This window comes from Passer domesticus, chromosome 10, assembly GCF_036417665.1.
Source record: "Passer domesticus isolate bPasDom1 chromosome 10, bPasDom1.hap1, whole genome shotgun sequence".
Lineage (NCBI taxonomy): Eukaryota > Metazoa > Chordata > Aves > Passeriformes > Passeridae > Passer > Passer domesticus.
In genome coordinates, this window is record NC_087483.1 from 26,755,334 (window position 1) to 26,771,462 (window position 16,129).

Sequence of the window (16,129 nt, forward strand, 5' to 3'; positions counted from 1 at the left end):
GATAACTGCAGAATTTTTCAATATTCTAAATTTCATTCACATTGATGGGCAGTTTGTGGGAGTGTCACTGCCATGTTCCAATTTCTACTGATAACATCCTTAAGAGCATACCTTTGAAATAATATTTTCACTGATATTTCTCAGGAGCAACTCTATACATATAGGATGGTGGGGGGAAAAAGTAATTAAATTAAAGTTCTTAAATTATGTTCCACATAGTCACATGTGGAACATCACAGTAATTCTGACAACTTTAATGTGACTTAAGCTTATGTGACTGAGCTTAAAGATGTCATTCTGCAGAAAGCTGTCCATCTTTAAAATGCCACCTCACTATCATCAATAAAATGACTCAGCAAAAGGATATTTTTGGGGTTGACTCACCCCACAAAATCTCTGTGAGTCAGTACCATGGAGAAAGGGCGACAGGGAGCTCCCACTCTTTTTTTTAATAGGGTGTTTCTCTGAGGACACCAGATACAGTGGTTTCTCTTTGATCAAGGACACAATCAAGAAACTGAAGACCACAGATTAAACATGAGATTCAAAATAAGAGGTTTTGTGTTTATGCCCAAAACTGGCATTGCCAGCCTGACCCACTGGTACCTTGGAGTCACCAAATCTCTAAATGCCACCCTGAAATTTCTTACTGAGATCTATCCTTGCACACACCCAGACTTCCCCAGGCTGAGTAGAGAGCTACCTATCTTATACAGGCCACACTGCACAACATCCAACATCCTTCTGTGAGAGACAACCCCACACATACACAGCCAAGCCCTTCTCAAATCAGCTACATCTGCTTTTTGAGGGAGGCACTGCTGAAGGAAGCAGTAACACAGAGTTGCTGTGTTTCAATGGTATTTCAATGAAATCATCAATATGGCCAACATGTATCAGAGAACACAATGTTCATAGAGACAGAAAAAAAAAAGAAAAAAAAAATTATGAAGTAATCAATGGTAGGCATTTAGAAAACTCAATTCCCTGCACAGATGGAGATAGCTCTCTTTAGACCTGAAGCAGGGAACTTTTCAGATGTAGCATGTTGATCTTTTGGGCTAGTTCATGTGGATCTGTGTGGCAAAACCAGGACCTCCATGTCCCAATACAAAAAGCTAACAAAATCAGCCATTTCCAGTCTCAGGAAAGGGATATCATATGTGCAACAGAAACTCATTTTCATCATAACTATGACTTGGGAGCTCACACAACTCAATACAAGAGTTTAAATACAGTAGTAACCAAAGTTTGGGATACACTAAACAAACAGAAATGCAACTGACTCATTAGACCAGTATCTAAACAGTTGAACAGTTGTCATAATTTCTCACTTTCTTCTTCATGGTCAAGTTAGGTGGTTTCTGCAGTGGATATCAGTAAATATATATCCAATCTCTGACTTCTGTCAGAATGCTTTTGTTCAGCTGAAGATGTGGCTAGGCAACTACATGAGGATTGTAATGCAAATGTAGAAGCCTTTATAAGTACTAAATCAGCAGTCCTGCTTGCAATTGCATATTTGAAAGCTTAAAAGACTTATATAAAGTCACACATGCATATTCACAGGACTTGACCATAGATCACCAAAAACTAGCAAACTCCTTCCACCATCATCTGTTTCTGGATACTGCTGTGAGAGAAAACAGTATTTCTTTTTTTAAAATAAATGACAATATTCTGCTCTCTTGTCTCTTTGCATCCCTGCTCAAATCAATAAGTTTACACATTGGAATTACATTTCAGTACTTTCAGAAGAAAGACACAAAGCACAGAAAAATCATCCCTCACCTTCTAGATCTTCCTTTTCAAAATGTGTCTTGAGAATGGAGCGAGTTCCACCTCTATCCACAACAGCCTCTTCATCATTTCTCTACAAAACAGAAAAAAAGACAGATAAGCTACTTTTCATTTGGAAAATATTGGCAAGATTTACAGTACTATAAAACAAAGATGTTTTTAATATTTTAACTTTTCCAACTCAAGAACAAAAAGAGGTATAAGCATTTAATTTTACTTATTGAATCTATTTCTTTTCTATCAGTTTTTACTGAGGTATGATTACAGCTAACTTTGACATGCAAAACTTCTGGTAAAACCTGCAAGATGATGAGTAAACATGGGTTACTGGAAATCTGGAAAAACATGAGCCAGTAGGACAATGAAAGAGATGAGAGAAGAAATGTCTGATCAAGGTAGCTTTATTCTCGTGCACCTTAAGAAAGGGGTTGCACGTGTATTTTTGCCTTTAGACCAGGATCTTGAGCTACATGCAAAATTCCCTAACTAGTACTACTAAGATTTCTTACACTTCAGCAAAGCTGGACAATAACACTCAGTGACAATATGGTAAGAAATAAAACTAACACCATGAAAACAACTGGCTTCACTTACTGGTGAATTGCAAAGCCTTTGCTTTTATTTATAAACACCAAGCAGAATTTGGTATAAAGGCAGGCAGCATACATTAACAGCAGAAAACAAAGCTATTCTTCCTCAGGAACAAAGATTTCATGTTTCATTATATCCTGTAGTCATACCTGCATTTTAACTGTACCCTCTACTGTACTGTAAAAGTAGTACGTGATTAATTAGTGTATTGTACTCAGGCCAGGTAAGGTACAGAAATTACTGATTTTGTAATTTCTGACATGAAGAAAAAAAACCCAACTCATTTCCCTTAAGAGAAAAATATTCTAGGGATTCAACAACAAGACACAAGATGCTGTGCTAAAGTGAGTATTTGATTCACTACGAGTTTGACATCACTTGTGAAAAAATCCAGCCACTAAATACAGTCTATATTTCACAACATGAAAGAGTGATTTCCATTAAATTATTATGAAAAATAATGCATTATACAAAAGTACCAATTAATATATTTACTTGTAATTAGTAGAGGGGTTTTAGCAAGTGATATTAGAACTAGAACAACTTGATTTCAATACATAAAACTGGTATCTTAATGCCAGTCTGAAGCAAAGGGATTAAAATACCAGTGTTGCATCATAAATATACATCTATATATAGAATGCAATGGAATATAATGAGAAATGAAAGTCTTTGAGCACCTCTCCTTAAATATCAGATGCCCCAGGCAAAAAGATTTACTTATATAGCTGGATGTGGTGCATTCTGGATGTGAGTTTTTGTTTCAGGCTCCTTTCTTTTTTAAAAATAGCTGTCATGCTGTAGCTATCTTACATAGAAAAATCATACAAATGTGTCAGCACCAAGCATCTGGGCTGTTAAAGAAAGAAAGACCAAGTGTTAAAATGTCTTTATTAGAGCTTTCCCATAGATAATAGTATATAACTAAAATATGACAACAAGAAATAGGCTTCTATTGAAACTGTTTTGTCTTATAATAATTTAGAATCAGCTAATAACCCATTAAGATGTACCAGGAAAGTATAATTTCATACAAACCATTCGATCATTTTACTAAAACGAATTCATTATTTTAAAGCACTTAGACATAACAATGCCATGCCCCTGGGTGAGTAATTAGGCAGGATGTCAAAGTCCAAGTATTAGAGCCATATCATAAATAATGCTATCCTAGCATAAGACGTTCACATCCAAAAGGAAGCAATGTTAAGGAGAATTTACGGTGGGGAAAATACTAAATTGCTGGGCAGTTTAAAGCCTTTGCAGATTATCTAAGTAAATTAAATACAAATTAATTCATTAATATTTATCAAAATATGCTCATACACTTTGACTTCTCCTTTCCCATGTGTTCAATTTTCAGTTTCTGGCAGACTTTTACTTCTCTGCCTCCTCTTCCTGTAATGTCACAGCAAGTCTCAGCCTTGCCTCATTCTCAGAAGTGGGTTTATTCCATTAATATTACAGGGAAAAACAGCTTAATTGGGAGTGCTGTGTTGTTAGCAATTCACTTGTCAAACTCTGAGCAAAGTCCAATTAAACAGGCCTGGCACTGAACACACTGACTTCCCAGGGAGCAGCATAAAAGCCACCTCACATTTACCAGCACAAGAGTTGTACTGCATTTACTCTAGAAGTAATTTATGACTCCTGTACTGCCCCTTGGAGGAGGGGAGAGGTGAGACAAAGGTTCACTTGCAGTTTAGTGCTTAAACTCATTGGTCGGTGAGGTCTATTGCAATACAAATAAAAACAGATCCCACTCCACTTTCCCCTGGATTAATAGAGATGGGAAACCTAATTTCAATTAGTAATGCTCTGATTTTTATTAGAATTCCAGGAGAATTACCAACTTATTATTTTTAAGTGCTGCAATAAATGAGTTTGAAACTGAAAGCTGGGCAAGACTAACCATAATATAGTCATGGAAGACAGAATTCATGCCAACCAAACTCCACCAACATCCTCAAAGCCATGAATCTTGGGCCAGTCTGCAGCCTGGCCCATCAGTTTCAGAAGGTTCAGAATAAGGCATGAAAACTAAACGCTCTTCATTGCCATGCCACATTGTGTCAGAATTCTACCCCTTCTTCCTTTTACACCATTTGAAGATGATGAAGGTACAAATCTGCAAGGGCTGGAGTGGTGAAACCATACAGATACACTGCAGCAGTCTGCAAACAAATGTGTGGACACACTGACCATGTGCAAGTCCTTGGAACTGTCCATTACTGCAATGAGTTGCTTGCTGAGTCCAGTGAACACTGTGGTCTACTGCTTAAAGCATGGGAGAGGGATCCAGGAAGTCCCCGAGCGCTAGTCCTGGATCTGCCACTGACTCGCTGTGTGGCCTTGGAAAAGTCACTTAATCTCTGTGCCTCAGCTTCCCCATCTGTAAAATAGGGATAATAATACTTACTCATCTACCTTCCTCACTGGGCTGCTCTGTGCCAAAATAAATTTTCACACAGCATTTCAGAGCTGTAAGGCATTAAAGAAGTGCCAAGTCATTCAATTTAAGAAATTTTACCCATGTGAATAGATAATGCTAGGAAATAAGAAATTGACAAAAACCATTAAGGCATAAACTTTCTCCTTTTTTACATCAAACCAATGTACATTAATACCTTGCAAAAATTTTACATTGCACAACTTCAATAAAAACACACAAGAATAAATTTAGGAGGTTTTTTTCTGCCAGCCTAAGAGCAATGCTGGAGAAGTCAGTGGAATTACAGTTCACTGAAGCTATAATCAGAGTGTAATAAACTTTTCATAAACAATATAACATTTCTTCACTCTCCTTTTCATAATATTTGTTAATATTTTATGGTTTTATATAGTCATCACACAATAGTTGATCTAAAGTTTATTCCCCTACAGCAATAAAATATCAGCACACAGTAAAAGAAATAACATGTCTGAGATAAAATAGCAAGAAAAAGCCAAAGGTTTTTACATGGAAACCACAAGCTTCTCAGAGACTAAGGCCTGGCAACTCTACTCAGTCCATTATTTTTTTCACGTCTCGTGTTTTCCAAATGAATGCTGGAATGGCCTTCAACCTGCAGCAGCAGCAGATGCACATATTTCACAGAAAACATCTATTTAATGAAAGTCTTATAAATACAGTTGCTACTATATTTGTCTCTATATACTAGAAGTTCAAACACAGTGGCAAGTACAGAGAAGCTGACAATAGAGTCATCTTCTGCATGCTTTACATTGCAACCACATTGCACTGAAAATATGTATTTGAAGTTGAACAAAATAAAAGGAAACAAACCACCTTCAAAGACATTACTTTTTGGTAAGTAATCACAAAGGAAGAAGGTCACCATGAGTCCTGGAGTATGGATTTGAAACCCTTAGATAAACAAGCTGCTTATCAGAGTATAAAGTGAGACTAAAGTTATTGCCAGGAATTTTAAGTGTATAGGTTAGAAGGAATAAAAAGGCCCATGACTTAGAAACCAAAACCAAATGCCTTAAGTGCCCTTTCCACCTATGTATTGATAAAGCTCAGCATCCAGGATATTCCAATAAATGTCAGAATATTCCAATAAAAAATGGCCTCCTGGAAAATTGCCTGAAGTGACCCTCTTCAGCTATGATACAGCTCTAACTACAATTCATAACAGGTTGCAAAGAGGTTGGTCCTTAACCTGCCAACTCCCAGAACTGTGCACTGCCCTTTCACACCTCAGAACAACTCAGCTGATGAAAAAATACATTTTTAGAAAAGCTGAGAAGCATCATTTTATGACAGAAGTATCTGTGTCTTTTTAGTTACTGTCTATGCTTTCATCACATTGTAGATGACTGGGTGGAGAGAAAAAGGAAATTAACGACTTTCAAAGGTGGATCAGTACAAAGGCACGTGACAAACCTCTTTAAATATGTATGTGCTAACGTAGACACAGACTCTTGTAGAACTTCAGTACATTTCCAGATGATGGAATTAGGACATATTCCACATCTTCTGGATGACAACAAGGTAGACTGAAGTCCGGGTGACAATCTTTGATTTGAAGTTATCTATACAGCTATTATCTATTTAATTACAGATTAAATATCTATACGTATTTACTACAAGAGGAAAATCAATATATTCTCTTAAAAGACACTTGCACACATCATAAAAAGTACTTGGATACTGGGCAAACATTTACTGAAGGTCATCTGTTTATGAACTTTAGTTCATCACTACAGCAAATGAAATATTAGTATAACAATAAATATACATCAGGAAACAGAAAATTAGGATAACAAGGAAGTATTAAATACTTGCAAAGAGTATGTCTCACTTCTTTCCCTTGGTAGGTTCAGTGATCCACTAGTATGACATCTGTACCTAATATATTTTGAGCAGACAAGTCAAAATGGATAACAGAGAAGTGCTTATTTTACATGGAAAACTACAAATTTTTTTTAATCCTTCTTTTCTATCTAATTTTTTTCATACCTGGCTACTTTTATTTTCTGTCCTAGTATTTGTTCAGTGTTTTCAATAAACTGGATGATTGCTTCCCTTTGAAATACAATGCAAAAACCAGCTACAAAGAGTATTAATATTCCACCTTTTTTTCACAGCTTTTAAAACTCTCAGTTAAATCCTGTCCCTTTTCAATTACATTCTTAATATACTCACAGAATAAATCATATCAACATAACCATAAAGAACCTTTTTTCCAGCATCTTTCTTTCTGTAAAATATATAACAGAGCAGAAGCCATTTTGATTTTTCACACACTAGAAATTATGCATATGACACACCTGCTGACTCATAAGGAAAATAATCATGGTATTAATTGCTTTTCCATATAAGCCCCTTATTGATGATTAGACAACCTACATAATTCTGCAATGCCATCTGGAACTCAGGAACACCTGTCAGCATAAAACACGAAATACTGCTTTCCCATAAACAATAGAAAGCTGTAATTGTGCTGGTTTTGGCTGGGGTAGAGTTAACTTTCTGCACAGCAGCTGGTAGGGGGCTGTGTTTTGGGATTGTGCTGAACACAGGTTGATAATACAGAGATATTTTTTATTACTCAGCAGGGCTTGCACTGAGCCAGGGCTCTTTCTGCTCCTTGTATGGCCATACTGGAGAGGGGCTGGGGGTGCCTGGGAGACACAGCTGGGACAGGGGACCCCAACTGACCAAAGGGACATTCCAGACCACATGACATCATGGTCAGCATACACAGAGGGGAAAGAAGGAGGAAAAGGGGAGGACATCTGGAGCGCTGGTGTTTGTATTCCCAAGTCACCGTGACCTGTGATGGGGCCCTGCTCTCCTCGAGATGGCTGAACACCTGCCTGCCCACAGGAAGCAGGGAATGAACTCCTTGTTTTGTTTTGCTTGTGTGGGTGGCTTTTGCTTTCCCTATTAAACTGTATCTCAATCCATGAGTTCTCTCACTTTTACCCTTCTGGTTTTTTCCCCCATCCCACTGGTGTGGGAGTGAACAAGCAGCCGTGTGGGGCTTGACTGCTGGCTGGGATTAAATCATGACAAACATGATTAAAAGATGTTCAATCTTAAAAGATGAAACCCTAACATGTTCCTTTCAGTTTATACCTATTATCATACAGTTAGTGGTATAAAACTTGTGTATTTACCTTTCCAGCGGCCTGTAATGAAATACTAAACATTTTTGCAGACACCACACAAACACAATTATCTTCTTCTCAGTTCCAACAGTACTGTTTTGTGTTATATTCATTTTACAGAATCATTACACAGTATTTGTATTTTAAAGGTCATTTTGGTTGAGATCAGCTTAACATTTCAAAAAGATGGCATTACTAGAGATATGGAAAACGAAATTACTTTAACTCAAGAGCTACCAAGTGCACATTGGAAATCTTTTGCAAAGACAATTAACCTAAACAGCTAAAAAGCTGTTACACATAGATGCCTGCCTCCCTGTTGCAGGAGGAAAATCACTGCTGACTGCCATGTTCAGTCTTGTCCTTTAAACTGTCCTTGAGCAAACAGGCTCACACAAAACTGATTTAATGCACAATGTGTGTGCCCACAATTTAGAGGCTATAATTCTGTTCTCTTTCTGAACAAGCACACAGGATTTAAGAAAAAAAAAAAAAACAACCTTTTTTAATATTATCATGTTTAATTGCTTGTATTACATATAACCATATTTAGCAATCTTTTGAGGTGGAAAGTACAGTCAATTTTATCTTTCGGATGAAATATAATTGCTTTTCCATTCCACTAGCTACATTATATCATCTTTTTGCCCTCTATCTACCTATCAAAGAAGACCCATCAAAACACATTTATAATGCAATAAGTTCTGTTCTGTAAGGTCTGAAGGATCATTTTTTAAGTGTCCCTTTAATGGCACTGCTTTTGTGGCAGCTTTCTGGAATAATCACTACTGGTTAACATAAAGCACAGCCTTCCTTTTGGTCAGCTCTGCTCCACATAGCTCAGGCTATGCAACACAGTAAGAAGCAATTAGTTTTCATCCCAGATTTGCATCTTCCCCAGGGCTGCATATGCATAAAAGCATCCTTCTCTGTCTTCTTTTTTTTCCTCTTTTCTATTTTTATAGCAAAAGCCAAGATAATGTTTAGCATGACTCAATAATGAAATGTCATGTTCTGCAATGCTGCTAAAAATTGTACTAATCAGCACTGGCTTCAAAGAACTGAATTGCTACTGGCCTGGGACTGAACACATATTTAATGTTATAATGCAATTTCTGTAACATGTAAGCATAAAGAATCATTTCAGACATTAACTCTAAGCACAAAGTATTGCTATAAATAAAACAAAACACAAGCAGAAAATAAACCAAAGCCGTTTTACACAGAATTAAATCTCAGTAATACTTGTAATTCCTGTGTTCATCTGCACTGAAGCATCCTGTATTTTATATATCGTTATGCACAATAGCGCAGCTATAAACTGACACATAAATGCTTCCTTCATATTTGATACAGAATTTTCTTTTTTAGAAAAGCCATTTTAGGCAGAAAAAATACATTCCTTCCATTTGCAAGGTAAACATGATACTCTCTTTATCTATTCTCTATACACCTATCCAACTGAAGACAACATTTCCATTTGAAAATATTAAACAAAAAATCAAGACAAAATAGGAACTTAGCTTGCTGCAATGGCCAAGCGCCCCACTTTGTCAGCCTAACAGGGTGGGGGAGTGGGGACAACTGCAACAGAACATGGACAAAAAACTTTCCCACTTAAAAACATTTGATAAACTTGTTAGACCACTGGATATAATAATCAAATAATGAACTACTAAATTCTTTCTGGCTTCTGGTACCTGGTTTAAAGCACAATTAATTGCAACTGCTTACCGTGTTTTGTATGTCTTGGAGTAAATTTATCAGGACTGCCCAAGTGATGCAAACACCCTACAAAATCTGAACAAGGCACTTAGGCTATTGTGTTTCCTTGAATATTTTCAGTCACGTTCAGAGTCTCAAAACTTCTTCCTGTCCTTCTATTCTATCACTTCTGCCAGATTTGCAAACTAATCTTTATTCAATTGCTAGTTTGAGCCAGATGTCTGAATAAATAGAAGACAGCACTACTTGCTGCTATGTAAATGCAGAAGTAGGGTAACATCTTTATGACTGAGACTTTATTCTTTTTACTTCATATTTTTTACTACCCTCTAAAATACTTAGAAGTTCTAGAGAGAAGAAGTTATTTTCTCCTCTGTGGTTATTATTTCAATGTCTTATGTCATTCTAATGCAGTGCCATTAGCTGAAATCCTCTTTTCTCACTTCATAGCAATGGCAATGTCAGCTATGTCAGCTACAGAGAAGTCTAACAAGAAGATGGATGTGAAGACTTTATCCAAAGCCCAAATGAGATTTAATTTTAGCTTGTCTGGCCTCTCTCTTGTCCCAGTGCCAGGTGAGGACAGACCCAGCATAACAGCCCTATTTAGGTGTAGTTAGAAGCTGAGCATGCAGACTTTAGCCCACTATGCATTTCAATTTTAGCTGCTGGGCAGCAAAGGGGGGGAAAGTATGTAATTGCTAGTTTCTTAATCAGCAGTAAGTTTTAACTTGGATACACTTCCCATCTTAAGGGGTCTCCTTTCAGCCTCAGAAATTATGACATGTTTTCAGATTTCTTTACCTCAAAATGGGGTCAGGGAGAGGAATCATAGAAGAGAGTCTTCTTGAAGCAGCTACTCACATAGAAATAGCAAGTCAAAGAAGAAAAAGGGTCATGACCAACTTTTCAGAACCTATTTTGACAACTACAACATAGGAGAGAGGAGTTTTTGTCTTCCTTTACAGCCAGCCACAAAAATTGTTTGGCAACTGCATCTTTTAGATGCAAATAGATGCCAACCACATTTCAAAACCACCTTTCTTGATATTATAAGCCAGCAAGATCAATAATAAACTAAATCACTCTCTCTGAAACACCAATATAATGTTCAGCAATTCTTCTGCTTCTCAAACCACTTTCAATTCTATTTGACAAACACTTTCTTCAAACACAATACAAGGATTAGTGAAGGCAGCAGGAAGGTTTCTCATGCTGACCTTCTACAGAATTATGCCAACACTAGTGATACTGTTTCCCTTCTAGCAGTGGAGGTAGCCTGGCTGGACCAAATCCATCTAAAGTGTTAAAAAATTGTATGGCCATTTTGTTAATTCATTTTCAGGAAAAAATTAACATCCATTACTATAAAATTTTCTGTTATAAGCCTGAAGATCAAATCAGATTCCTTGTGATCCTTCAGAGTTGACTTCTATATGACCTACTGTGATCCAGAAGAGAAAAGAAGATTGTGTTTGGTTTGTTTGGCTTTTTTTTAAGCTGAAATCAGTAAATAGTTTCCTTGAATAAAACTAACATATATTCCTGATCAAATTCAACTGTAGGGTTTAGTCTAAAGAGTCCCCAGGTAATCTATATTTTCAGGGACTAACTTCAGCAGAAAATCTAGATCTGATGACCCAGCATTTCTGCTCTCCAAAGATTTAGGTTGATCTGTGTGAATTTGTTGTCATGAGTGATTTTTTTATCAAGGCAACTGTAATTGATGTGACTGAAAAACACAAATCTGTATCACTGAGAAATATTCTCCTACATGCAAATGAAAAGCTACCACCATGGAAATGAGGAGACCTTTTGCACTGTCAATAGAGTCAGAGCATAAGGAGAAACTCTTCATCTCACATATTCTGATTATGTTTGCTTTCCCTCTTATTCTATTGCAGATCATCAGTAAGCCATGGTGACCAGGAAGGGCAATCCTAGAGAAAAGAGTTAGGAGCCCCTTGTTCACAAGAAGATTTAAAAAAATAATTAAATCCTCCAAGCCATTTACAACACTATCAGCTATCTGAAAGCTCAGATGGTCTAGTTAATTCACACAGGCATTCAGAAAAGCAGGAAACAGTACAAAAGCAGTGAGGACAGGGAAGGGAAAGGCAGAAAAGAAATAAGTGAGATAATGAAATTGGTACTGTATTCTCAGAAATAACAGGACAAATTAACAGATTTCAAATGTCAAGTCACTTGTGCATCCTTTTTGTCCTGGCAATGAAACACTGCACTGCAAAGAAAATTTTCATATTGAAGAGTCATTCAAAATATATTGGGAAAATGATCATGACAGTGGATTAGATAAGGAGGGATTTGTATAGCTTACAACTTTAGACAGCACAACATAAACAGTCAGGAATCTGAAATGTGCTGCCAAAGAAAAATATGAATTAAGTAGTAGTTGAACTGGTCTTCCTACCTCTCAGATGTAAGAATTAAACTTGTACACATTGCCCACCAATGTGTAAGCTTTAAAATCATCAATTCCATGAGATGGACAACAACATCTTGTTGTCCTAGACTAGTCAAGACACTTGAAAATAAAAACAAGCTAAAAGTTAAAAACAAGTTATATAACTTTAATAGTGTGGTTCATATTGAAATTACAGAATGCAACTTTTGGGAAAAAAAAGGGACGAGTATTACTATGGAGTAGAAAATAGGTATGAACATGGGCAGTACATCTTTCGTCAGTGCTTCTACATGAAAATGTTTTATTTTTAGAAAATACTATTATTTTAAATTTTCTCATAATGTCACTTAATTGACAGACCCATATGCAAATATAGAGAATGGCAAGGAAGGACACAACGGTGTCCATCGGACAGAGCTTTGAAGGGTGTTTATCTAAATGACCCCAGTGGTCAGTACTTTAGGAAAACAGCAGAAATTACTAGATATCAAGTTTTACTGGCATATCACAGGTAATGAAATTTTTTAGTTACATATCATTACTTCTATCTCACTGTACTGCTCTAAAGTGAAAATGGTTACAAGCATGAGGTCAAAAAATAATATCCAATACCCTTCATACCCTTCCTTGTCAAGATAACACCATCTCCTGTTATTAAAGAATGGATTCTTTTGTGGTGAACACAAAAGGAAAATTCTTCTAATTTAAACATGCCACAAGCTATTTGGATCAATCTTTGATTTACTACAAGTTGTACCAGGCTTATCAAATAATCATTAAGGTTGTAAAAGACCTCCAAGATCATAAACTTTGGCCTAATACCACCATACCCACTTACCCATACACAAAGCTTTTGAACACTCATTTTTAGAACACTTCCAAGAACAGTAACTCCATTACTTCCCTGAGGAATCTGTTTCAGTATTAAACACTCTTTCAGACTTAGTGGAACAGGCGCTTCCTCTCCAAGCCCAATCTTAATGTAGGTATTAAAAAGTAATAATAACCTGTGGATCTGCACTTATACAAGGATTCTTCCTCAGATCTGCAAGTTCTGCCTACTTTTGCTTTGACTAGCATTGTTATTAAATAAGTATGTGTATGCATATGTGGAGAAATAAAAACAATGTCTATAGGCTCCATTGATATACATGCTGCAAATACCTGCATGATGTGCTTGTCAAAAAAATTACTTAATTTATAAATCAATGATCACATCACTTAAAGGAGGTATAATCGCTTCCAGGAATACAAACAATAAATAGCCATGCGTTAAGGGTACTTAGCAACCTAAGTGTAATAAGATGAACACAACTAGCACATCTGCCAAGTTATTAACAGGTTATAATTCACTTTATAGACTACAGAAAGAGTTTTGATGAGGATCTTCAAAGACTGGATGCCATAAAAGAAAGTTCACTAATGACTATAACATGAATAGCAATTGGAAAATCAAAATTGATACTATACTGCAAGTAGAGCTAACACAAGATTCAACCTTGTGGTAAAATCTCGCTCTTGGAAGGGAAAGGACAAGGCAAGTTGAAAAGCTGTTAAAAGAAAGACAAGAAGATGTATCGTATTTGTATTTGAGAAGATGAGCAAATAGACCTTAAATAGCAAGCGATGTAGGCAGAAGAAGATAAGCAAAGATGATATTAACACCAGTAATCAAGTGAAGGAAAGCTGTAAGTATTAACGTCAGCCAGACAGATGAGATCATAACAGTCACAGTGCTGAGGTGAGCCAGACCTCAATGATTTATGGCTACATGACCAAAGAGGAACTGTCAGCTTTCAGAGCCACACAGAGCAAAAAGAGCACATCAGGAAAGAAAAGGAAAGAAAATTCAAGATTATTTCTGACATGATTACATTCAGCTGATCACTGAAGACCAAGCAAATTTTCTGAGCTAAGCAGGGTTTAATTGGACTGGGGAAAAATAATTTTAAAAAAAGCAGTGGTGCCTTCATAAAGGTTATGCTCATGGCGAAATTATCTGAAGTAAGGTGTGGAGGAGGATGCAAAGCTGAGGATGGATTCCTGAGAGATCAAAACATACACCTACATACAGAACGAGAAGGGGGAGTGGAAGACCCACCCAATAAAAAACTGAGTCTGTAAAGTGAAACAATCAACAAGGACAAAATGACAAATGTCTAAGAACAACAAAATTTAGTGAAGACTATAACATAGCATCACAGAGAGATGACAGATGGAGTGGAGGAGAATAAAGGATTAGACTGGAATTCCTCCAGGAAGAAGTCAAGTGGAACATTAGTGACATAAATTTCAGTGTAAAAGACAGAAACCAGAAGTAAGCAGTTCTAGAAAGGCATTAGAAGTCAAGAAGTTAAGGCAAGTGTACAAAGCATATGAATGGGGAGAGTGGGGAGTGGGAGAAGATGAAGAAGGTCAAAGGTTAGGACATTAATCTAGTGAATAGAAACTTCTGAAGTAGAGAGCTGGCTTGTGCTGAGTTCTTTTTTTTAATATGAAGAGACTCAGACATACTTCTTGTGTAAGGGAAGGAACTCAAGGAGATAAGCAAAATTTTTTTTTAAAAGTCAGAATATGGATAGGAACAGGGAAAAGTTAATTGGAACAGGTTCAAAGACTACAAACAAAAAATTCTATTTCAGTAAACAAAAAGGAAGCTTGAATTTTAACCTTTGTTAGTTTTAAGAAATTCACATGGAGAGATGGGGTAAGAGATTAATTAAATGGAGGGCTGTATGACTAATAGAAAATACAGAACAGGCAAAACTGCAAGCAAAAATATTCATAACAGATGACAGAAATCCCAGAGATTAAGAAATACGGAAAGTCAGCAGAATCAGAAGATTTTCACCAGAGATAGTCAGCAGTATCTCTGAGGCGTTGCAGATGGCATTAGGAACTGAGAAAATGGATACTGGGAGTCCGCCAGGACCATGAATGTCAGAAGGGTTTGGAACTGTATGAGAAGAACAAAAAATAGTGCCTAAAGGGAACGGATAAGCTGATAGAAGAAAGTAAAGAGGAATAAAGGAAACCAAAATAATCAATGAAACAGAAGTTTTACAAAGTCTCATTCCAAGAGAGAGAGGACAAAAATCTTTTCAAAGTTCCAGCAGTTACCACAGAAAAGGCACTTGGATAACACAGTGCAGGGAGAAGACCAACTCAAGCGTGTAGCTGATTTGGCACATGGTATATAGTTCAAATGAGAAACAGTACCAGGGCAGCTACAGAGTTGGATGGTTATTCACATAGAGACTGAAAGGTGCAAAATTATGAATGGAAGAAAGTTGGAAGTCAAAGTCAGACAGAGATGGGAAGAGGTATAGTTGTATGCATGTACACCATAAAAATATTAGAAAGACAGGCAGAAGGAAATTCTATTGCTAAATAAATAAATAATAAATAGGAGCAGGAAGAACTCAGAACAGCACAGAAGTACCTAATTCTTTGACCCAAATTCAGAGCAGATAATGTTTTAGGTAACAATCTCCACAGAAAGGACCAGAGATGAGGCAGTGTTAATAAACAAGGGAAAAAATCTCTGTGGGCTGGAGGGAATGGCAGGATGTAGAAAGAAAACATCTAGATTCTTTGAGATCAGTAACATTCTAGAAATGTCAAGAAAATTAAAACAATACCAAATAATGGAGAAGATAAAGAGTTTTGCACTCAAAGAAACAAGGGAGTTACAGGAATTTCGCAAGCTGAACAAGCTGCAGATGGAATTTAACGGAAGAAGGGAAGGACATTACACCAAAGTGTAATCCAGACATAGGTTAATATAAGAGCATGAAAAGCATCCGAAAACACAGAGATAAACTGGCACCAACAAAGTAATCAAAAATCTCAAGAGAAAGGAAACAGCACCATACTAATTGTTGCTTTTTCATATATCCTGAAACTTCTGTTATCTGAAGCTGTTACACATACACTCTCTGACATACATTACTTGTTTTAACAAACAAC

The 16,129-nt window shown here is 36.6% G+C and overlaps 1 protein-coding gene across 10 annotated transcripts in view; it reads right to left on the bottom strand.

Annotated features, from left to right (window-relative positions):
* The window catches only part of SLC4A10 (solute carrier family 4 member 10), a 144,898-nt gene that overhangs the window by 86,564 nt on the left and 42,205 nt on the right, over positions 1 to 16,129 (bottom strand). For 8 of the 10 annotated variants that reach the window (XM_064434700.1, XM_064434699.1, XM_064434698.1 and 5 more), the window contains exon 2: positions 1,792 to 1,873. In XM_064434700.1, the coding sequence (XP_064290770.1) occupies positions 1,792 to 1,873 (82 nt within the window). Of the gene's footprint in view, positions 1 to 1,791; positions 1,874 to 4,593; positions 4,784 to 16,129 lie in introns of all 10 variants that reach the window. The other 2 variants (XM_064434702.1, XM_064434701.1) reach the window with 1 other exon arrangement.